The sequence below is a fragment of the Mytilus trossulus genome, chromosome 12 (assembly GCF_036588685.1).
Source record: "Mytilus trossulus isolate FHL-02 chromosome 12, PNRI_Mtr1.1.1.hap1, whole genome shotgun sequence".
NCBI classification, from domain to species: domain Eukaryota; kingdom Metazoa; phylum Mollusca; class Bivalvia; order Mytilida; family Mytilidae; genus Mytilus; species Mytilus trossulus.
The window spans coordinates 37,825,373-37,851,683 of NC_086384.1; the positions used below are offsets into that span (position 1 = coordinate 37,825,373).

General features: G+C 30.3%; 1 protein-coding gene across 3 annotated transcripts in view; it reads left to right on the plus strand.

Moving 5' to 3' along the window:
• The window catches only part of LOC134692018 (solute carrier family 12 member 9-like), a 50,922-nt gene that overhangs the window by 11,460 nt on the left and 13,151 nt on the right, over positions 1 to 26,311 (plus strand). For all 3 annotated transcript variants that reach the window (XM_063552359.1, XM_063552360.1, XM_063552361.1), the window contains exons 2-7: positions 3,690 to 3,963; positions 11,331 to 11,465; positions 16,585 to 16,871; positions 18,229 to 18,397; positions 20,746 to 20,853; positions 25,905 to 26,016. In XM_063552359.1, coding sequence (XP_063408429.1) covers positions 3,690 to 3,963; positions 11,331 to 11,465; positions 16,585 to 16,871; positions 18,229 to 18,397; positions 20,746 to 20,853; positions 25,905 to 26,016 — 1,085 coding nt within the window. The remainder of the gene's footprint in view (positions 1 to 3,689; positions 3,964 to 11,330; positions 11,466 to 16,584; positions 16,872 to 18,228; positions 18,398 to 20,745; positions 20,854 to 25,904; positions 26,017 to 26,311) is intronic.

The following is a 26,311-nucleotide window of genomic DNA, read 5'->3' on the forward strand; positions in this document are numbered from 1 at the left end:
GGTGTTAGATCATGTAACATTTGAATACAACAGTACAAGACAGTGGCTATTTTACAGGCCATGGCAAAATAACAAATTTGCTGGTTTTGATAAATACAATGTATATATATCTTAATAAATTCAAGCTGGCAAAATAGCACCAAGTTGCTGGTGCTGGTACATGTAAAGTACAGTTGTAGCCATTTTTTAAGCATGTTTAGAAATATGTTATTTTGCCAGCTTGAATAACAATGAATATATAAGGAGCTGGCAAAATAGCTACTGCCAACATGGCCAAATAAAGGAGTTAGATGAACATTGTCATGATTGTATTAATATGATTAAAAAAGTAATTATCATTGGCAATACAGTGCTATTTTGCTGGCTTGAATTAATTATATATATTTTAATCAAAAGTTCAGAACTGGCATATGTCGTAGAACATGTAGAAGTGAATGTAGTTATGAGGGGGGGGGGGGGGGGGGCTTTATCAGGACTACAGGGTCAGGTGTTTTTAAGCTAGGGATTTCAGGATTGATTTTTTCATTACCCTGTTTGCATTCTGTGATAAATTGAATGTGATTCTAAACATGCTAAAGAACAAATTTGAAGTGACAGAATACAAGTTTGTATACATTGTAGTTCGTTTTTATGTTGTACTGTTATAAGGGTACCACTGTCCCAGTTTAGGGGGAGGGTTGGGATCCCGCTAACATGTTTAACCCCGCCACATTATTTATGTATGTGCCTGTCCCAAGTCAGGAGCCTGTAATATAGTGTTTGTTGTTCATGTGTTACATATTTGTTTTTCCTTCATTTTTTTTTACATAAATGAGGCTGTTAGTTTTCTCGTTTGAATTGTGTTACATTGTCTTATCAGGCCTTTTATAGCTGACTATACGGTATGGGCTTTGCTCATTGTTGAAGGCCGTACGGTGACCTTTAGCTGTTAATGTTTGTGTCATTTTGGTCTTTTGTGGATAGCTGTCTCATTGGCAATCATACCATATCTTTTTTATATTTATACACTGGCATGGCTGGCATTACTGTAAAACTAGTTTGAATGCTATTTTTATTGATATCAGAAACTATTAGGGTATTATATAGGGAACACATGTCTATTTCCATATATTATATCGTAACTTTATTACCTACAATCAGAACAGTTTGGATTGTAAATGGAAAAAACATCATCATCTACAAATGGACATGCATATATACATTTGCGTACCTGTGTGTTATAAGCTTGTTGAATTTGAAAATAAATTTGATCCGATTGTTTTTTTACAATTCATAATATTCAAGTGTCTGAAGGAACTCAGACTGTGTATCAATATTAAGCTGAAGTCAAATTACAATATATATAAAGTCTTTTTTGGCCCAAAGTCCAACCAGTCTTAGGACGCCATCATAGATTAATGTCTTTTTTAAAAGATGAATAATTTATATATAAATTGGGGAGGTGCATGTTCATGTGTGGAGTAAATTGTATGTGATTCAGGGTGCATGTACCGGTAAGTCAGTAACTATGTCCGCCAAACAGTATTTGGAAAAATTAAGTAAATTTTATTTATTATCAGAGGAATTTTTTAGGAAGCCTTACTAAAGAATAATGACAGCAGTAAGTAACCATGGTAACTCTTGTGTGTTAATATATACAGCAAGTTTCTTAATTTTAATCAGCTTTCTAACTTTTTCTAAAAAGAAAGTTCATTTCATCAGCTTGTTTGCTATCAATTTGCAATCATGTCAATTGTAATGTCACAACTTTAAGAAGCTTAACAAAGCTTAAAAGCTAAAACTCAAATGAAAAAATGCTGATTTTTGTGGTTTTTACTTACTTCTGAACTATATAAATTATATTATTGTGATGCATATACACATGTACATGTTTACAGTCAACACAGTAGTGTAGATATATTTGTTACTTCTCATAAACATGATAAAGTTATATAATAATTAACTTAAACATGATATTTATGCTACAAATGTATATAATACAATGTAATATACTGGTATACACTTACATCTCACTGCATAATCATATACATGTACATGTAACTACTGTAATCCAACTTATTTTTGCGAGCGATTTATTTTCGGGACTTTTGCGAATAGATAAATAACGTGAATGTAAATCGTCGCAACAATTGATTTCTTTATCTTCCACATAAAGTTATTAAGAAAATTGCGAAAATAAATCGCCGTGAAGTGGGCTAGAAAGGGCTATACGTGAAATAAATTATCTGCGAAAATAAGTTGGTTTACAGTATACTGCATGATTATTAAAGGACAGGGGACTCTTAAAATATTTACTTTTATTGTGAATATTAATGATCTTGTTGTTATTTTTTATTTTCATTTTGTTATGTTGTGTCACATACTGTAAATATATGTAGTTTTATGGCAATAAAGATTTGAATTGAATTAAAAGGTGCTTACACAACACTGAGGTGCCACATGTGGAGCAGGATCTGCTTATATTTATAATCACAAAACATGTACCCTTCTAGAGCACACAAGAGTCACCCTTGGTTGTTTTTGAGATTCATGTTGCTTTTCTTTAGTTTTCTATATGTCATATTTTCTGTACTATTATTTGTCTGTTTGTCTTTTACTTTTTTAGCCATGGCATTGTCAGTTTATTTTCAATCTATGAGTGTGATGGTCCCTCTGGTATCTTTCGCCCCTCTTTTATAATTATTATGAACTGAATTTACTGTACATAAAATTAAATGGTTTATTGACCTGACATATGACAATATAGGGTTATTAACCTAAATTACATTGTATACATGTATGAGTGGGGTATTAACATACATGTGATGGTTTATTGACCTGTCAAATGAAGGACATGTGATAACTTTTTAAATTGCGAGGACATTTAATAGTTAAATACACACAAATAAAACCTTTTTAAATTAAGCACTAAAAGTATATATATATTAACAAAATTGGTGTAATCAATTTAAGAGTTGTCATGATTTATTTGCTTCTATCTAATTCAATATAAAAAAGAAGATGTGGTATGATTCTCAATATTGAGACAACTCTTCACAGAAACCATAGACACTGAAATTCACAACTGTAGGACACAGAATGATCTTCAACAATGAGCAAAGCCCATACTGCATAGTCATGAAGTCTATATATTTTAACAATAAGTTTCATTCAAGGGTAGAAACTACAACACATATTTATACAAAAGGATCACTAGTGACAACTTTTTACACAAGTTATAATACATGTATAACATATATGCTTGTTTTTTTTTAACAAATGATGTTAAATTATTCTCTATAATAAATAAGAAATACAAAGCCTTGAAAAGAGTAAAAAAGAAAAAAAAAGAAGCTATTTATGTCATGTTTGATGTATGTCAAAAACTGTTTTTACAATTTGACTAGTTTGTTCCAAAATTTAATGACTATGTATATTTGTACTTGGAATTAAAAATGATAAAACATTATATATACACTGTAGTCACATCGACATTAATAAAAGGAGAGTCCTTATAAAAACTTAAAAAGATAAAAATAAAACACACTTTTTCTCTTCTTTAGACATGTTAGATATATTATTACCATATATTATATATCTAAATAACAGGGATGATTGAAATGCTCTTTTTTTACCTTCTACATTGTCTGCCAAATATTAGAAATTTTAAATATGTCAAATTGAATGTAATTGTATAACATATTTTTCAGCTCCCTTCAACACCAATGCAAAGAATGAATTCATCAACGACTGGATCCTTCAATGAGGGCGATGATGAACATTCACCTTTAGTATCGGGACAGTCGTCCCCACGGACACGCTTGGTTTGGCAGATGTCACAGTCCAATGCCTACCTTATACCAGATGCCAATGATGGAAATCCTGCCAGACCTAGGTCCAGTAATAGAACTTTGGGCACTTTTGCTGGTGTATTTTGTCCAGTGGCATTGTCAATGTTTAGTACTCTTCTGTTTCTGAGAGCAGGTAATTTTGTGTCAATTAATATGATGATGCAGTAAATGATCCAGCAATTTTGAAAAGGTGGGTTCAAACTTAAGATAAAGGGGGAGGGGCAGCTCCCACAATATATCCCAATTCAAAAGTATTGATCATTAAAACGGGGTTATCCCAATTCCAACCCTCTGAATCTTCCATTGACAAGAGTCATAGACAAATTAGATTCATTATTCTTTGTCTGATTCCGTTTTACTTCTCATGCTTGTGGAAGGCATATACATTTATCAAAATATGTTTATGAAAAAAAAATAATGATATGATTCTGCCATAACATGTAAAACAGTAACTACGTTTAATCATACATTGATACAATGTATATAAATGATCATTGTGTTCAGATGACGGTAAAAAAAAACACATTTTTTATCAAGATCTACATTGTACAATTGTATGTCAATGAACCTGGCAGATTTACATACATATCTGTTGGATTTTATACTGCATCAATTGTTCTTTCTGTACATGTATATATTTGTATTTACAAAATATTCACCATAGGACATTGCTCAGTAGTCAGTATTTTGTTAATAATTTTTTAAATAGTAAGAAACTATTCAGGTTTCAACATTCTCGGGCAACGTTGACTGTAGATAAATTTGGCTATTTTGTAAGATCCTTTTAGATCATTATTAGCTATTCAACCAAATGAAATTTTTGAATTGTTTTCATTAAAAAAAAAAACAATCAATAAAACTGGTACAATTTTAAGTGGAACTAAGTCATATGGATCCAAATTACTTTTACTTTTTGAACATGCTATAGATATGGGACAATTTTTGTTACACTTTGTCAATGGTTAAGGCCATTAATAACTCAAAATAGTCCCTAATTATTAGAGTCTAAAATACTAATTGTTTCTAGATGGCAAATCAAATAAAAATATTGACAATTTTATTTGGATAATATATAACAATGTATAATCATGATAATTAGCCACACATAATGAGAGGATGATCTCTTTTTATTATAAGGAAAACAATATAAAAAAAAAAGGAGATGTGGTATGATTGCCAATGAAACAAGATAATATATTATGGATACAAAAAAATTGACCAAGTTTGTGCAGAGAAGTGTTTATTTTTTTATTTAAAAAAAAACCACTGCATGTCGAATTGCTATCATATCTTGATATACTATAATAGCTTTTGAATATAAAAAAGAAGATGTGGTATCATCACTATGATTGCCAATGAGACGACTCTCCACAAGAGTCCAAAAGGACACAGTAATTAACAACTATAGGTCACCGTTCAACCTTCAACAATGAAGTTATGTCTGCAGTCAAGGTCAAATTTTCATATTTAGCATGTTTAGTGCAGAAAAGTGGTTTTAGTATATTATACATGGGATTGTAATCTTACTTGAATATGTGGTTAGCACATATATTAGGAGGAACATTTCTTTTGATATACAAGTCACTTGATCTAAGGTCAATGTCATACCTTTTAAAAATAGAATTGTGTCAGACAATCTTATTTTTGGGGGGGAGGGAAGAGGTTGAATGGTATTTGCATGGGTACAATATAGCTTTTAATAATTAAAGGTTCAGGACTAGTTGAATTGTCAAATGAAAAGGTCCTCATTTTAAACCCAAAGATCTGTACAAATCATCAGTTGGATTTTTTAACATTTGGATATCCTGAACTTTTTTTGTATGTAAAGGAAAAGCCCCTCCAATAGAAACAACCAGTCCAGGACCAACACTTATTTTAACCCCTGATGTGAGCTTGCTCGATCTTTAATTTTATAAGCAAAAGGAGACCTAAGTCAATTTTAACTTATTTCTACCCCTGTAATGTCTCCTTGATAAACTCATGGTAAAACAAGTATGGTAAACATAAAAGAAATACTGTACCTTCTGACCCTAATTTTTTTCATCATGTGACAATAAACACATGTATTGTTTGTTTCGGTCTAAAGACAAAAATTTAAGGAATTACATTAACTCATCATGTTTGTGGTTTTTGAAATGGTGACAGAGCCATTTTTTACCGGTACATGTATGGATCATTCTTTACCCTTTACCCTTAAGATCAAACACAAGTTTTAGCTTGAAATAATATTCTGTGAATCATACTGAAAATGGAATGCATAAGCTAGCTGAGTTTAAAATAACAATAAAATAAGAGTGGTACTTGTGGTTTGTGAAAGGGTGACAGTTCCATTTTTTTACTGGTACATGTATGGATTGTTTTTTACCCTTTACCCTTAAGATCAAACACAGAAACAAACTTGAAATAATATTGAATGAATCATTCTGAAAATGGAATGTAGTTAAAGTTTGAAGTGGTGCTAGAGAGAAACCTTTTCTAAGTGGTACTAATTAACACTCTTAACATGTAAATTGTAAAATTAGAATGTATCATTTGATATACGAGTCATTAGGCAAAGGTTGAATGGGTTTCTTTGATTTTTAAAAGAATATTTGTAGTGCAGAATAATTTATTATACCTTTTAATACCCAGTTTTATCATACAGTGCATTGGCAGGACATTGATATATGTGACCTACACTTTTACTGTATGAACTTAGGTGAAATTAAATAAATCTAAAATTTTAAAATAGTATCATAACATGTATTAGCATGATCATAAATTAGATATAGAAAGATGTGGTTTGAGTGCCAATGAGACAACTCTCCATCCAAGTCACAATTTTTAAAAGTAAACCATTATAGCTAGGTCAAGGTACGGTCTTCCACACAGAGCCTAGGCTTACATTGAACAGCAAGCTATAAAGGGCCCCAAAAATTGCTAGTGTAAAGATCATTCCAACAGGAAAACTAAATTGATACTATTAAGTCTGAAATTAAATAAATCTAGATTTTTAAATTGATACTATAAGACAGAAGATAAAATTGAGAATATAAATGGAGATTGTGTCAAAGACTCAATGACCCGACCAACAATGACCAAAGAGCCTTTGTTAAGGAATATAATAAGCTAAAAATATTGATATGAATTAAGCTCCTTTTCAAGATATTTAATTTAATTTTTTAAATGACGGAGAAAGGCTGTCTAGGACTTTTACCTTATATTTGCATTGGTATTCTTTGGGTATCAATTTAATTATTTAATCAAAAGAAAAGAAATTTAGAATCTGTTTAAATTTTGGTAAGCTATTAAAGTCTTATATTTGAAAGAAAATGGGTGTCCAAAACATATCTGACAAAAATTCCTTAACCTGACCTAAGTACATCCTTAAAACCCTTTCAAAAAATACTCTACATATTGTATTTTAACTAGATCACGTACATGTAGGTGGTGATTGATCCAGATTTTTTTTGTTATTTCATCATAATTTTGTTTTCATATAATAATTTGATTGTTTATGATGACTAAACATGTATAAACAGTTGGTTTTTTTTACATTTTAATTTGTTTGACATATGTTGGAAATTTCAGGACAAATAATAATACTGGTATATGTCATCAGGAAATTAAAATGCATAATAACAAAATTGAACCAAACAAATTAACGTTGTGAAAATTCTGCTTCTATTGGTGGAACCAAGTTCATTAAAGACAGACCAGTCAGAGCTACCCCACAATAATTTTTGAAACATTGTTTTAAATATGAAATATCATGATAAATTGTAAGTGACTAATCGGTATGTCCATGCACTCTACATTACCCCTTTTCCCATGATGCATTGCATTTAAAAATCCAATGAACAGGAGATACAGTACATGTAGTTCCACTACAACTGTGAAGAATTATGTATAATTTTATATGTCCATCAGGTGCAAATGGGCACAAAGACAGCCAAAACTTCTAGAATGTTCCCATTTCTTTTCTTGTATCAAATAATTTAAGAATTTAATAATATATTTATATAAACTAAGTCAAAATAATGATGACCTCTTTCAAGGCTATTTAAAAAAAAAAAAAAATAGCCTTGCAAGACATCAAAATTATTTGGACTATACAAAACTGCAAATAAATGTTAAGTAATTTTTTTTGCATTTTTTACATTATCTGAGATTGGATTTAATTAGATCAGAATGGACTGTCCACAGTGAACAGGTAGAAGTGACAAGATTTAATTTGTGTTTTGTTCTCATGTGCTTGTCTTTCTTCGAAGACCATATTTTGACCTCTATCACTGTTTTGATTTTTTTATTCATGGCGATTTGACAATTTGTTGTGTAACTGTTTTGCCTTTAATTCCAACAGACATTTAAATTACATGCCTCAAATGTATCATCTTCTATAATATATTGGAATGATGTTAATAAAGAAATAAAATTAAATGACCTCCACATGAATCTTTATAATGCAAGTCGAGGAGTTTTAACTTTCGATCGATAAAATGTCACATGATCACTTGCTTGGACTTTATATATATATTTCATGTATTTGAAAGACAAAAAATCGGAAAAAAGGAACAATTAATTTTTCATATTTAATGATTTTTGAATAAAATACATATATGTTTATCAGAGTCATCTGATCATTCAAATTTAACAAAAAAAAGACTGAATATGTTTTACATAGCCTTGATAAATGTATCATCTTTTATTTTATTTTAAAAGATTTGTACAAACAATGTTAAGGTATCTTAAATTGGAACAAGTTACCAATTTGCATACTTTTGCAGAAAAAGCGACAAAAATTATATAGCTTTTCTTACATATACTACCTGTTAGCAATTTGACATTTGAGTGGGGCATCCATGTACTATGGACACATTCTTGTTATCATTTGTCATTCAGCATGTCTTTTAACATACCTTAATATACTTAAAGACAGTTGCATAAATAAATGATTATGTATTGTGAAAAATGTAAATTTCACCGAACATTGCAATAATACATTAGAAAGGCATACAAAATGGTCACCTAATTTACAAATGTGCCACGAAAATTCTCAAGTGAATAAATTTAAACAACAGAAATTTAAACTTAAAGATTCACATAATGGTCACATATATAATAAATAAACAAAAGTTCCAGGTCAAAAGATTTTACAGAAACGTCGCATATACTTATAGATCATACATAAAACCATCACATAATACAGGCCCGTAGCAAGGAATTTTCAAAGGGGGGTTCGTTGGACTCACAAACTCGACTTTAATAGTCACAATTCGAACAGAACATTGACTTTAACAGTGCTTATTTATTTTCAAAGGGGGGTTCGTCCGAACCCCCCCTGGATACGGGTATGTAATATGTAACATTTTGGTCTTCAGTGCATGTAAATAGAATAGAATAGAATTTATATAAACGCTACTTATAAATATATATATTAAAGATGAATGAAATGGTAACATACAATGTTACATGTCAATAAAAACTTCCAGAGAAAATTAAATTTACTGAAACATTGCATATACATAATATAAATACACAAAATGGTCACATAATATATCAATATAAGTCTTCAGTCATGTCAGTGAAAAAATTAAAATTTACTTAAAAGTTAGGTATAATTAAAGATTCACAAAATTGTAATATAATATATATAAAAAAATCTAGGATTTTTTTTTTATAGAAATATCGCATATATACACTGTAAGATACATGAAAAAGGCTATAGGGAAAAAAGTAAAATTTATAGAAACTTTGTATATATATATATGCATTTTAATGATATTTCAATAATAATTAGTTAGAATGTTCTACACCCACGATCTGATCGCTCTTTACCATACTTATCTATAAATAGTGTGCTTTAAGTTTTAAATGTTACACCCTGTCATAACGCAATATATGAGGGTATTGAAACGAAATTGACAGGTGAACAGAAATCACAGCCTCAGACTATTAGCTGACCTGATTGACTGTACGATTTGTAGGTTACAGTTATACAAATGATATGTACGGATCAATGATTACAGATCATTTCAGATGACAAGGCCCATTTTTCAAGATGGAACTTAAAATAACAATGATATAATTATGTAAATACAAAAATACCGGCCGATATCCAATTTCAAGGAATAACCATTTAATTTAATGCAAATCTGCTGGGTTTTCTTGATTTGGCTGGTATGGACAGGGAGAGGCTGTATTCAGAGAAACTACGAAACAAGGGTGATGCACTAAATAGTTATCAAAGGTACCAGGATTATAATTTAGAACGCCAGACGCGCGTTTCGTCTACATAAGACTCATCAGTGACCCTCATATCAAAATAATTATAAAGCCAAACATGAACTAAGTTGAAAACATTTTTGAACAGAATGGCAATTTTATTTTTTTTGCTTTGCACGTTGCTGCAGAAGTTGTCAAAGCAACAATTAAATAGCCGTTCAAGACATCTTAATTATTTGGACTAGGTACACATTAACTGTACTGAGAATAGTCATTAGAATTTAATATAAGTACTTTTTCTACCAAAAATAATGCCAATCAGTATCTTAATGATAAATTACACAACCCTGCTTTAATTAATTTTGGAAAACAATTATCTTTTAAAGTGCACTCAAGTTTTGGTTTTTAAGTTTTTCATCATTGAATTATCAAACTACTGAAGTATTTTTTTTTTAAGATGCACTTGGTTTTCCAAGGTATTTTAATTTCATGAAAATAGTAATAAATGCATGTATGTATTTAAATCAAGGAACAATGTATTCCAGTGGAATTACAGTGGTAAAATTTTACAATATTATTAATCAAGTGGAATTACAGTGGAAAATTTTTCAAATGTCATTCGAGTGGAATCACCAATCAAATTCCACTGGAATTTTTAGTTTTATATGATTTACCAGTGTAATTCCAATGGGTCACTGGAAACCAGTGGAATCAACTGGTATTCCACTGGAATTCCATTGACTTTTCTATGGGGTACACTTTGAGATACTTAAAAAGTCTACATGGAAAAAAATAAACTTACAGAAATGTTGCTAGGGACCGCAAAAAAAGCAGAATTTTAGAAATGAGCAATTAAACATGTCACATCATATGCATCCATTTCTAAGCTGGAACTGGTGTCAATTTTGTTTGAAAAGTTGAGAAATTGAACAAAGTATCAGTTTCTGTTAAATTCAGAAATTATTGCAAGGTTTTTATTAAAGCAACTTCTTGAGTATTGCAAAAATTAGAACATGCATTTTGATTACTGAAATATTAATATAACTCTGTATGGATTTTTATTCAAAATCCCAAAAATTGAAATTCCATTATGTCCAATTTATTAAAAAAATAATAAATAATAAATGCAAGCAATAATTTCTGAATTTACATTATTTGATTTTTATAGATGTTTTGAAATAAGGTACGTACTCTTCTTTACAGAACCTTTGATTGTTAGTAGGTTGCTTTTTCTATGTTTCAATATATATCATTATAAATTAATTCAAACTTGAAATTTTGTGATTTTTTTTTCAGGTTTTGTGGTTGGTCAAGCAGGAATACTTGAAATCATGCTACAGCTTATATTGGCTTACTTTATTTTAATGATGACAGTGCTGTCAATCTGCGCAATTTCGACCAATGGGGCAGTAGAAGGAGGAGGAGCCTATTGTATCCTTGACAGCAGATGTTTACATTTTTTAACAAGATTTAAGAGCATATAAAAAAACTAAATTAAACTTGGTTATAAATTTAAATCTGGAACAACATACATCTTAATTTTTTTTGTAAAAACTTTGATAATGAACTCTGACCTGCACATGCTATAAATTGCATTTGTGTTATAAATTCCATCATCATTAGTTATTTTGAAAATCAACAAAAATGTTTGATATTATGTAGATTTTTCAATGTATCAGCTGAACAAAAGAAGAGCTAGTCAAATTTCATTTATTTATTAGCCATTAATTCACATTTTTTCTCTTTATCATCATGAATTATAAATAGATTTATGTAGTCTATTTTTTTGAAACGAAGTTTACCGTCTTTGCATTACATTTCCTGGTGTTTTTATTTTCTAGGAGAAAGGAAGATTTTTAAAAGCTGTTTTTGCTACATATGTTATTTTAAAAGAATTTGCATATCATGCAGTGTTAGGTACATGTAGAAAATGTCAACTCAGCAAAATAGTGAAACGTTATGCATCATTATTTTCATATATTTTTTACAGAGTTTTTAATAAAATTGAAAATGGAAATTGGGAGTGTGTCAAAGAGACAACAACCTGACCAAAGAGCAGAAAGCATAGTTACATGAAAAATATCTTTATGTAATTTTAAATAAAAACTAAAATTGTGCAATTAAGGACTACCATATTTGTCCAGTATAGGAGTTCATGCAATCTTTTATTTTTTATTTTTCTCTGACTACATATAGCATGCTCAAAGATAATAACTAAATAAGAATATATCTTCCTTAATATACAAGCTTCCCTAATAAATCCTAAATATGTAAACTTGCCAATAAAAAAATCCTGGTTAAACAAAATAGCCAAAAAAATCCTAAATAAACAAACTTGCCAAAAAAATATCCTGAATAAACAAACTTGCCAATAAAAAATTCTGAATAAACAAACTTTCCAATAATTTTTTATGAAAAAACAAACTTGCCAATAAAAAATTCTGAATAAACAAACTTTCAACAAAAAAACCCTGAATAAACAAACTTGCCAAAAATTTATTGCATAAACAAACTAAATTTTGCCAATAAAAAAACCCTGAATAAACAACCTTTCCAATAAAGAATCTGGAATAAACAAACTTGCAAATAAAAAATAATGAATAAACAAACTTGCCAATGAAAAATCCTAAATATACAATCTTGCCAATAACCAACCTGAATAAAGAAAGTTTAACTTGAAACTTGCCAATAAAAAATCATAAATAAAAAATTTGCCAATGAAAAATCTAAAATAAACATTCTTGTCAATAAAAAAAACTGAATAAAGAAATGTGCCAAAAAATTAGTGCATAAACAAACTAAACTTTGCGAAAAAAACAACCTGAAAAAACAAACCAAATGTCAATAAAAGAATAAGAAATAATTACAAACTGGCCAAAAAAAACCCTGAATAAACAAACCTGCCAATAGTAAATCCTGAATATGTAAACTTGCCAATAAAAAAATCCTGATTAAACAAAATTGCCAATAAAATCCTAAATAAACAAACTTGCTATAAAAATACCCTGAATAAACAAACTTACCAATAAAAAATTCTGAATAAACAAACTTTCAAATAAGAAATCCTAAATAAACAAACTTGCCAAAAATATATTGCATAAAGAAACTAAATTTTGCCAATAAACCCTGAAAAAACAAACTTAATGTCAATAAAAGAATATGAATTAATGAACTGGCCAAAAAAAATTTTTGAATAAATAAACCTGCCAATAAAAAATCCCGAATAAACAACCTTTCCAATTAAGAATCTGGAATAAACAAACTTGCAAATAAAAAATCATGACTAAACAAACTTGCCAATGAAAATCCTAAATAAACAATCTTGCCAATGAAAAAAAATGAATAAAGAAACTTGAAACTTGCCAATAAAAAATCATAAATAAACAAATTTGCCAATGAAAATAAACAGTCTTCTCAATAAAAAAACCTGAATAAAAAAAACATGCCTAAAAATTATTAGATAAACAAGCTTGCCAATAAAAAATCATGAATAAACAAACTTGCCAATAAAAGATCATGAATAAACAAACTTGCCAATAATAAATCACAAATAAACAAACTTGCCAATACTAAATCATGAATAAATAAACTTGTCGATAAAAAATCTTGAATAAACAAACTTGCCAATAATAAATCCTAAATAATTAAACTTGCCAATAAAAAATCCTGAATAAACAAAATTGCTAATAATAAATCATGAATAAACAAAGTTACCAATATAAAATCATGAATAAACAAACTTGCCAATGATGAATGCCGAATAAACTAACTTGCCAAAAATAAATCCTGAATAAACAAAATTGCCAATTATAAATCCTGAATAAACAAACTTGCCATTAAAAATCCTTATTCTGAAAAAATAAACTTGCCATTATTAAATCCTGATTTGGGTAAACAAACTTGGCAATAAAAAATTAATTCTGCATCATAGAATAAAAAAATATACAAAAAATGGTATGATAAAATAAAAATATACATTGGAAAGTGAATAATCATGGTATTTTAAACTCACCTGGACAAAATGTTAAAATAAAAATATGTTCAGTATTTTTAGTGGAAGAAGACGTCAAGTCTTCTGGAAACTTAAGGGGCCGACCCTTGGCATTGAGTCTCCGTATGCCGCATTCATTTCGTGTATTACAATTTCAAAACAACTTAAGATTCCTGACACCGATTTTTACACATGATTAGGCATCTGAATCATTTAATTTGTAAATTATGATTGTAAAACAATCACTATCGTAAACATGACCCTTTTATTTATGTAAATTATTAGATTTCATCTCGTCCACATGAACGTTATTTGTTTACTTGTAACAGGATGTTTTAACTGTAGATATTTGTAGTACGCATGCGTGAATTCGGGACAACTCGCCCTGTTTACAAGTTCGCCCTTGAAGTTACGAATTTGCAATCCTGCAGACAAGAAAATTTTGTTTTTATATAAATAAAAAGGATATATCAAGTGTTGTCTTTATTCATGGTTTTCCTTTGTCATGTGAATTAGATGCCCTTCGTATTTATATATACATGTGAACCTCCCGACGGGAGTACAAAAATCCCGTTTTCAGGGGTCTCCTCCCGTCCTCCCGTTTAGGAGAAAAAACTCCCGTGTATGAAATATTTCATGAATGAAAATTTTCAGACCCCATATTTGATCATTTCTTACTACTGTACGGGTGTAATTGACACCTGTGTTAAATTTTACCTGAACATCAAAGAAGATGTATAATTATATGGCTTCACTTGACAGCTTGGGTGTCAAACATACTGGTAATCAACGATGTTTACCTCCGGCTAACTGCCGTTGTGTTATCAAAACGATGTGTATTGGGAATATTGAAATACTTTTTTGTTACTTCCCTTTGTTTTAGCCTGTTTTCAGTTATTTTGCTTTCAAAAATGTAAATTGTAAAAAGACTATAAATGATTAATATTTTAATCAAATAATCATAAAATGATGTTGATTAAATGAATTTAAATTATTTTGGACAAATAAAAAAAATAAAATTTATAAATTATTTTAGCAATCTAGACCTCCTTTCAAGGATGACATTGAAGTTTATATGATAAATTTGTTTAGTATTTACTAGATGTCAACATACAATATGTGCAACTAGACTAATAAAAGGTCTAGTAGTTAGATTAATTCCTAGTAAAATCTTGAAATTTAAATTTGTAAATGTTAGTATATATTAGATTTTATTGTGTAAGCTAAGAAATAGCAAGACATTTTACACTGTTTTTAAGTCTTTTTAAGCTTTCTACAAATATGACTTTCATAATGCTTAAAATCCATGCAGTACTAGTGCTAGTGAATGTTATTTTTTTAATTAATTTACGATGTTGCAAATATACATGTGGAGCTTATTTCTTTCTTATTTGTCTAAACATTTACAAATGATAAGGAGATGGAGACATGAACAAAAATATATACAGATAAGATATATAAATATAATGATTCATTTGCAAGCAGTGAACAATCATTTGTCAAAAACAAAACAAAACAAGAAACAGATTCTTCTTATTATTTTATTTTATTCAAATAGAGAGGCAATAAGGGAACTATAAACATTACAATTTGATGGAAACTTGAAGAAAAAACACAATTTCTACATCATTTGGTTACATTTACTACAAAATTTGTGTCGATAAAAAAACATGATGTTTTGACCATTCAGTACTTAATAGATGCATAGTTCTTGGGGAAAAGTTTCATCAAATAATGTGAATATAAATGACTTTTTTTTGTGCTCATTTTTTACAGTGGGTTGTGATGATCTTCCAGTTAGTTGGAGTATTGTTCCCAACCTGTTAAAGGTCCATCTTTGTGCATTATTCAAAATTGGAATTTTCAACAAGCATCTAATATTCTTAATCTGGAAAATAAACCCTGGTCTGCTAGCTTCATGTATATTTTTTCTACCAATTTAATATATAACATTGATATGATCTTCTTAATTTTACTGCCAAATTAAAGATTTTACCTAATTTTCATAGTCAACTGAACATAGAAAATGATTGAACGGATGGGAAATCCATGTACTTATGACCTTTTCTTGTTTGAAGAAAAAAATTTTTAACAATAATGAAACAAAGCAGCCTGGGTAAGTGGGGCTGCTTTTATGGTAATTCAAGTTACTTTTTATTCACCTTCTTCCACTTCAGAGCTATCAGCTCTTTGATTACAGAGGGTACCATAAGGAGAAACTTTAAATGGCATGTTAAATATTAAATGATATATATATATACAATGTATGCATTAAACAGCAAAAATGATAATTGATTGGTCAAGACTTTTGCAAAAAGTTCAAGGTTAGTCTTTTGTTTTTGGGGTATATTGATTTTCTTTTTCCTTTTTTCCTTCTTAAAATTTACAAGAAAAACTAAATTCCTTTTAAGATTCCTTGGTTTTATAATTTGGTTCTAGTAAGGATAACACTAAACTGCAAGCAGTGTCTTTTTAGTCTGAAACATACTTCAGAAAACCTGCAGAAATTTCTTCTGCTAATTGTAAACTGTCAGGTTAGCAGTCCTTAACAAAGCACAGATATGATAAGCAGGGCTTTAGGTCCAGAATTTGGTGGCAGTATTGGATTTTTGTTTTTTGTAGCCAATATTTTAGCATGTGGACTTTACGTGACAGGATTCGTTGAAGCTGTCCTGGACAGTTTTGGTCCAAAAGGAAGCATGATATCAGATGGAGGGGCCTATTTACCTCTAGACGACAAGGAATGGTATAAGTACTTGTATTCATCTGTAGTCCTATTTTTCTGTTTGGCCATTTGTATGATTGGAGGGAGTATGTTTGCTAAGACTTTAATAGTTATTTTTATGGTAAGTTATTAGTTTGTCGTTGTGAATAAAAATGTAATGTGAATTAGAGTTTAAAAGACATAATATATAATCCATCAACCTAAAAAACTTTTTACATTTAATTACTACATGTGTACTAAGAGTTCAGCATTCAATCTTGAATTTTGCATGAGTCATTTAAAACAAAAGTAAAGATAAATGGTAAAATAAGTGGACAATGACAAATCAAATACATAATGGTTCAAATATATTGACTACTTGCTGTGCTTACCCGGTACAGTGTAACCTGTGTTACCCAACACACTGGGGAACCAGAATTTAAGTTTTGATTAAGCAGGGTGTTAGAATTCACAGGATTTTTCTGCAAGGATAATCACATTTTAGGACATGAATTGTGTCAGTTAAAGCAGGATGTTGGAATACTAACTAACATATGACTAGGGGGTCAGATTAATCAGGTTACACTGTATCTATGCATTTGATACAATTGGGATCATCTACTTCTGCCATTATTGTTCACACCTTCTCCAGTTTGAAGGCTGACATTTCATTGAGGAATGAAATAAATCTCTAAATAGACAAATCAAGATCATTGCAAATGAGACAACAAAACCAAAGGACTGTACTGTGAATATATCAGGACTCTGTACAGACCTAAAATAAAAAAATTCAAAACCTAGTCCCTATGCATTTGCCTCAGTAAGCTATAAATAGACTGGAGATTAAAACATGTGAAAAATTAAGAAAGAGAAAATAAACAGGCTGATTTATTCAACAACAATAAACTGAAAACAAGATCATGGCATACAGCAACCAACTACAACCACTGGGTAACACTAATGGGCTCTAGTTAGGGATCACTTTTAAGCTTTTACGGTGGGGTCTAATGCAATATCTGTTGAAAGGTCCTTCCTCAACCCCCAACCACCACCCTACCCCCACCCAAGGTCCCAGATTAGATTGACCATGTTGGAACCACATTACAAGTTCCTGGCTTTTGACTGCAGGCACAAGAAGTTTTGAATTTTAAAATATGATTTTCCAGATTACTGTGGTATGTTCACTTTCTGACTTCCTGTATACATCCAGATATTTTCATCAGTGGGGACTTTACTGACTGCCTAAGAGGCGGCTCTCGCCTGTCACACTTCAGTGATTCCCTAAGCAACCTCATTTTTTTCTCAAAAGGGCCCCCTCTCCTAAATCTGCCTCTGACATCAGTATATTTGGACAGATTGGATTGCCCATGTTGAACAATATTACAGGTTCCTTGCTTTGCATGGACAGTCCTAACAATTTCTGTAATTTCAAAATTTATTTTCCAGATTACTGTGATTTGTACACTGTCAGTATATACATCAGTATATTTATTTTCCAGATTACTGTGATTTGTACACTGTCAGTATACATCAGTATATTTGCAAAGAGTGAGAGAAAGTTGATACAGAACCCTAGGATTGACATGTTAGACAAGAGGAATGAATCGTGTGCTAATCATACCTTTTATACTGGTCTCTCTGGAACAACGTTTAAAGATAATTTGTATGGTTTGTATATTATTGATAACATAGGTAGTACTATGAAATGATTTTATGCCCTACCTAGAGGCATGATGTTTTTTTATGCCCCACCTAAGATAGTAGAGGGGCATTATGTTTTCTGGTCTGTGTGTCCGTTCGTCCGTCCACTTGTTCGTCCGTGGCCGTTCGTTCGTCTGTCCATTTGCCGTCTGTTTGTTCGTCTGTCCGTTCCTTTGTTCGTCTGTCCCACTTCAGGTTAAAGTTTTTGGTCAAGGTAGTTTTTGATGAAGTTGAAGTACAATCGACTTCAAACTTGGTACACATGTTCCCTATGATATGATCTTTCTAATTTTAATGCCAAATTAGAAATTTTACCCCAATTTCACGGTCCACGGAACATAGAAAATGATAGTGCAAGTGGGGCATTCGTGTACAATGGACACATTCTTGTTTATCTGTGCATCTGTTTGTCTGTCTTTTAGCTGTATATCTGTTCTTTACATCCCTCTGTACTGCTTCAGGTTGCATAAACTTTTTAGTAAAGGTAGTTTTTGATAAAGTTAAAGTCCAATCAACTTGAAACTTGGTACACATGTTCACTATGATATGATTGTTCTAACTTTAATGCCAAATTAGAGTATTGACCCCAATTTCACCGAACATAGAAAATGTTAGTATGAGTGGAGCATCCATGTACTTATTAAGACATTGATGGACACATTCTTGTTTTTATAGATTAAAGGAAAATCTCAATTTTCTTGGATACTGTGAAAGTACTTTAATTCGTGGGTATCAATTTTCGTGGTTTGAGGAAAACTTACATATTCGTGGGTTTTTAAATTCGTTGATTTTAGTTTTCTAGAAATAAAAAAAAATAAAATTAAAGACAGGTTACATTAAGTCTGGATTGAGGAAATTGCAAAGTAAACATTGATCCGTGTAAATTGTAGTGATGACACTTATTAACTCATGATAAAGTGATCAACAGATTAAAGACCATTGAACCGTTAATTAGGCCATAAACATGTCATCTAAAGAAAACAGTAACATAAACAAATACTATTAACGTATCTTGAATTGTCAAATAATTCTTATCAAAATCAAACCCAGCATGAAATTATAATTTCCCATATGTACGAGAACTACGAGGATATAAAATGAACACTTTATCATACTAGCATATCAATACTGGAAATCTGACTTTTATCGATCAAAAATATTTGTGAGATAATTAAAAGATCAAAAGTTGTACAGTTTAGGTATTAAAGATTAAATGGGTATAATTATGCATGCGGTTGTAGTTCTATGACTGCTATTAAAGAATTCTTAGATTTGGCGTTATTCAATATATTCTCTAGATCATATCAGTATTCAACCTATCGATGGGGATCTCCCCATGTCTTGATTTGCTTATTGGTTGTTTTATTTCGTTGGACACTTAAATTCGTGGATAAAGTCATCCACGAAAACCACGAAAATTGGTACCCCACGAATAAAAGTACTTTCACAGTATTTGTTTTTGTGGTTTTGATAAATTAAACTTTGCACACTAGCCTACTGTATACTCATGTGATAGGAAATATGTACTTCCTTAAACATTTAGAATTGTGGTTTACCCAAACCCATGAAATACACCGAAATTGGTAAACAATGAATAGAATCATATTGAATTTCCATTAATATTATATGAATTAAATATTCATTTAACATTTTAGTATATAAATACATGACTTTATGATGATTTTGAATTAAATAATTAATTTTGGGTCATGATTAAAATTTCCACCTTGAATGGTGATTGTGGGTAACTCATTCTAATTTGGGTCATACACTCTTTTTCATGTAAGGGTGAAGGTTGGTGTCTGTTCAAACATTTGTAATTTTTAGGGCACCTCTATTATCAAATCATGCCTGCAAGTCCTATAACAATTTGTTTTTTTAATGTTCATTTCTTAATTTTTATGCCCCACCTAAGATAGTAGTTTTAAGATAGTAGATACTATGTTTATAGGTCTATGCATCAGGTTAAAGTTTTTATTTTAGTCAAGGTAGTTTATGAAGAAGTTGAAGACTTATCAACTTGAAACTTAGTACTTTTATTCCCTATGATATGATCTATCTACATTTTGTATTTTTTATTGCTAAATTAGAGTTTTGACCCCAATTTCACGGTCCAATTAACAAAGAAAGTGATAGTGCAAGTGTGGCATTTGATACTTTTGAAACATTTCTTGTTTATATCATGTAGACAACCTTATCTTAAAATGAATTGAATATTTGTATAAATGGCAGATCTTTGTATTAAAAGTTGCCACTTCCTTGCAGATACCCCCATTTACCGCCCCCTCCAATAATTGTGACATTTTTTTTTTCAGAACAGTATGGTAGAGACTACATAACACGTGACAAGATGGATTTTGCCACAGTATTTTCTATTTTATTCAGTAGTGTAACTGGTATCCTGAATGGAGCTAACATGTCAGGTTAGTGAGCATACAATTTGTTAGGTTCCAGCACATTTTTAAGTTTCAACAATATGAATAAGGAAAGATGTTAGTTATATATCAATTAACAGCAACCCAGCAACACAATATAAAAAAATAAGCTTCAGCTATATGATTCCATGTTTCACAAAAAGAAAAACATAATGTTTGAAAAATATGTTTCAGGTTTTAGTTTTCAGATTTTCTTGCCTTGAATTTCATAGGGTCAGAAAATTGATATTTTGTAGGTGGGTGAGGTTTTGGTACATTCTTATTAACCAAGATATATAATATTTTTGCTCAAAATTTCAAAGACATAAAGTGAAAACTGTTTTTTTTTTGGTGAGTTATTTTTTTTCATTTTCAATATTGTTACGTTACTAAAACTTTTCTCAAATTACATTTCAGAATTATTATTTTTCTAAAGTTTTGTTAAATGCAACTGATGTTCATATTTATTTCATTTCTGTTTGTAAATAAACAAAGGCACTTTATTGTACATGAATAATTGCCTACTAATAAATATTTTTAAATTTTGTTTCATAAAATAAAAGACTTTAGTTATTGGTTGTAGTTTGAGTGAAACCTACATGATAATTATATAATAATTTCCCTTTTCTTAGCCAAAAAATAAAAAGTCTTCATAATTTTTATATTGTAATAACTGTGTATCATTATACAAGTTCATCTATATGATTAATTTACTTATGACAATCCTAGAACATGGAAAATGACAGCATAACAATATTTTTTTTTACAAATGATTTATTTAAAAAAACTGATTTGTTTTGAAAATTAGATACAATGTTTGTTATAAGGTTTTATAGAAATATTTCAAAGTTAAGATTTAATTAAAAAAAAGGTCCTATTTCTCATAAAAACTGAAAAAATTATGTAAGATAAAAATCCAATATTTTTTAGATTGTGAAATTTAACAACTCACTCAGGATTAGGTGATATTAAGTTTTTCAACCAATACTTGATTATTTAAGTATTGAAGCTGTAATTATAAGACAGATTCTTCAAGATCAGTTTCTTCAAAAGTGGGGGCCTCGGTGGCAGAGTGGTCTAAGTAGTTTCTTCTGTTAAAACTAGCCAGTCAACACTGAGGTTGTGAGTTCGAACCCCCTTCCGGTGGGTGCACTGGACTCAAATCTTAATGTCTAGGAATTTCAGTTTTCCTATCAAAAGTCATGGTTTTCTCTGGGCACTTATGGCTTCCTCCACCAATAAAAACTGATCCCATGAAATAGCCTAAATGTGGTGCTTAAAAGTGACTATAACATTAAAAATCATTCAATCTTTAAAAGTGTTTGAGCTTATGAATTTGCCATTTTATTAGGGACTTTACGTTTTGAAATAAGTATTTTGTGATTTTAGCTTTTAGTATAACTAGTCTTGTAGCGAATATATTATAAGTTAAAGCAAAGATGATTATATTTGGTACATAAAAGGATTATAATCTGTGTATCTCTGTTAAACAAGCTTCATCTGACCTTGACCTCATTTAATATAATTCATGTCAACTTTTAAGATTTTGTGATGAGGTCTGTTTATACTAATAAGATTGAAAGTTATTCATGTCCATTATGCAGGTTTTATCTAACCATTAACTTATTTTCATAGTTCGTGGATGATTTAAAGTTTACCTTGACCTAAGACTGATTTTTAGCTCACCTGGCACGAAGGGCCAAGTGAGCTTATGCCATCACTTGGCGTCCGTCGTCGTCCGTCGTCTGTCATCATCTGTCGTCGTAAACTGTTTCAAGAATCTTCTCCTCTGAAACTACTAGGCCAAATACTTCCAAACTTAAACTGAATGTTCCTTAGGGTATCTAGTTTATAAATTGTATCCGAAGTTTTGATCTATCAACAAACATGGTCGCCATTGCTAAAAATAGAACAAAGGGGTCAAATGCAGTTTTGGCTTATATCTCAAAAACGAAAGCATTTAGAGCAAATCTGACATGTGGTGAAAATGTTCATTATGTCAAGATCTATCAGCCCTGAAATTTTCAGATGAATCAAACAACCCATTGTTGGGTTGCTGCCACTCTATTGGTAATTTTAAGGAAATTTTGCAGTTTTTGGTCATTATCTTGAATATTATTAAAGATAAAGATATACTGTAAACAGCAAAAATGATCAGCAAAGTAAGATCTACAAATAAGTTAATATTACCAAAATTGTCAATTGACCCCTTAAGGGGTTATTGTCCTTTAATGACAATTTTTCACAATTTGTTCATCATATTTGCTAACTTTAAAAAATCTTCTCCTCTAAAACTACTCAACCAAATTCAACCAAACTTCAACTGAATGATCAGTAGGGTGTATAAAATAAAGTTTGTGTTTTATTTTCTATTTCGTCTAAAAACATGGCCGTCATGGCTAAAAATAGAACACAGGGTAAAATGCAGTTTTTGGCTTATATCTTAAAAACACCAGCATTTAGAGCAAATAAGACAAGAAGTTAAAGTATTTATTAGGTCAAGGTCTACCTGTCCTGAAATTTTCAACCGAATTGGGTAACTGGTTTTTCAGGTGTATTGCCCCTGAATTGATGATTTTAAAGAAATTTTGCAGTTTTTGGTTATTATCTTGAATATTATTATAGATACAGATAAACTGTTAAAGCAAAAATGTTGAGCAAAGTAAGATCTACAAATAAGTCAAATTGACCAAAATTGTCAATTGACCCCTTAAGGAGTTATTGCCCTTTAAAGACTTTTTTCACAATTTGTTCATCATGTCGACTTACTTTAAAAAAATCTTCTCCTTTGAAACTGCTGTATCAATTTCAGCCAAACTTAGGTTAAATGAGTTTCACAGTATCTAGTATAAATTTTATATTTTATTTCCTTGTATGTCAAGAAACATAGCTCCTAGGGCTGAAATAGAACATAGGAGAAAATGATTTTTTTTTGCTTTTGAAGAAAATAGGACTATTCAAAGAACATTAAAATAAATTGAAAAGCCAAAAAAAATCATTGATGAGAGATTTAACCAAAAAAATTAAGGTGAGCAATTCGGGCTCTTGAGAGCCTCTTGTTTAGATAGAACCACTTACACTTATAAAAAACTGGCAATTTTAGAATCTATTGTACCTTTAGAGTGGGGTTCAAACACTCAACCTCAGTTCTAATATACTAGTAAGAAAAGATAGGGAAAAGATATCAGAGGGACATTCAAACTCATTTATTGAAAACAATGCCATGGCTAAAACAGAAAAAAAAATAAACAGAAAAACAATAGTACACAAGACATAACACAGAAGACTTAAGACTAAGCCACACAAACCGTAGAACTCTTATACACCACAGGACTGCCAACCTAACTTAAACAAACTCTTATACACCACAGGACTGCCAACCTAACTTAAACAAACTCTTATACACCACAGGACTGCCAACCTAACTTAAACAAACTCTTATACACCACAGGACTGCCAACCTAACTTAAACAAACTCTTATACACCACAGGACTGCCAACCTAACTTAAACAAACTCTTATACACCACAGGACTGCCAACCTAACTTAAACAAACTCTTATACACCACAGGACTGCCAACCTAACTTAAACAATGATCAGTTTATCATCTTGGACATATCAACATGTGCACTTTTCCTTTATCCATTGATGAGTTGCACACTCTTGTATAAATATAAACAACTTGGTTTATTAAATCTTTTTTCCATAAACTTAAAGATTTTGTTCAATTTTTAACATTATTTTGACAATTAATTAATCATAATGCACGACAATTATTAAATTTCATGCAAATTTGACATGAAAAAGAACTTCTAAATGATAGATTGACGTCTGCTTCTAGCTAAGGTACATACAATGTAATGTCGATAAACTAATCGTAGAAACCATACCAGGATACAAATTTTGTACGCCAGATGCACATTTCATCTTCACAATTTCATGCTAATTTGACTTGAAAAAGAACTTTTAAATGATAGATTGATGTTTGCTGCAAGCAAAGGTGCAGTATGTCAATAAACTTATCGTAAAACCATACCAGGATACAAATTTGTATCCAGATGCACGTTTCATCTACACAAGACTCATCAGTGAAGCTTGAATCAATAAAGCTAAAAAGGACATAAAGTACAAAGTTGAGGAGCACTCAGAATCCAAAATTCTAGTAAGTTTTGCCAAATACATCAAAGGTTATCTATTCCTGGGGTAGAAATTTTTTGTATTTAAATGAAGAAATGTATTATGATTGCAAATAACACAACTAGCCACCAAAGTTAAAATAAAGTTCATGTATAAAACAGTTATAGGCAACCATACAGCTTTGAACAATGAGAAAACCTAAACTGTATAGTCAACACATGAGATATATGAATCAATTCAATTGAAAAATACTGCCCTTTAGGACCTAAACAAGCCTTCTAGTATGTATGTATTAAGGAAAAAAAAGTTTTATTAATTCCAGAAAATACATTTTTTTATGAACCCTTGAACTGATTTATATTTCATGAGTTATGATATAGATTCATTGCTAGTTCATAGACAATAAATTTAGAAAAGTTGTTTTTGGACACAATTTAATGTTTTTTTTTGTGTCATTTACTGAGGATGAAAAAGAATGACCATAGGCTATTCTTTAGGAACTGATCATTCATGTTTTTTCCCCAATTGATTAGGACTCCCCCAAAAAGGATTGCAAGTCAATGGAAGTACTAGTGCAACTTGATAAATATGTATTAAAAGCTGGCTGTGTGACTTAATTGTAGTTCCTGATAATTTTAAAGCTTCAAGAAAGGTTAAGGTCATTATAGAGCATACTGCCTCTCGATACATTTTAATGAATAACACTGTTATGATTTAAATTGTTAAAAAAAAACGAAAATAGGAAAAATTTTCAGGGGAGATAACTTCACATTTTAATTTGTAGGGGAACCTGAGTTATCTCCCATTTAATGACTAGGTTACTTCATTGTGAATGCAGTTTTGTTTTTGTTGTTGTTGGTATTTTTTATTTAAAAACAATTCTTTGTGTGTATTTATTTATATACTTCTATTTTAATTACAGGAGAGTTAAAGGACCCAAGTAAAGCCATTCCTAAAGGCACCCTGTCAGCTGTTACTTTCACTTTTGCGACCTATTTTATTCTAATGGTATTGGTTGGTGCTTCTTGTGATAGGTATATTATATTATTCTGCGAGAAATACAAAATAAAGATTTGAACGCAAAAGGGGTAGGGGGATTTATAGCATGTCCTTTGATGATTATTTATTTTTATTCAAGTTTTTATTTACAGCAGAATAGAACATAACATGATTAAACAAAAAGGAGACAGGACGAAAAGACCGCTGTTTTGGTGCAAGTGATTTGAAAATCATAAAGAGTTCTAATCTAAACCTTAAGATATTTTTAAATTGAGTTTTCAAATTGTCTCACATATTTGAATTTTGACTCGTATATTAGAATTTAGACAT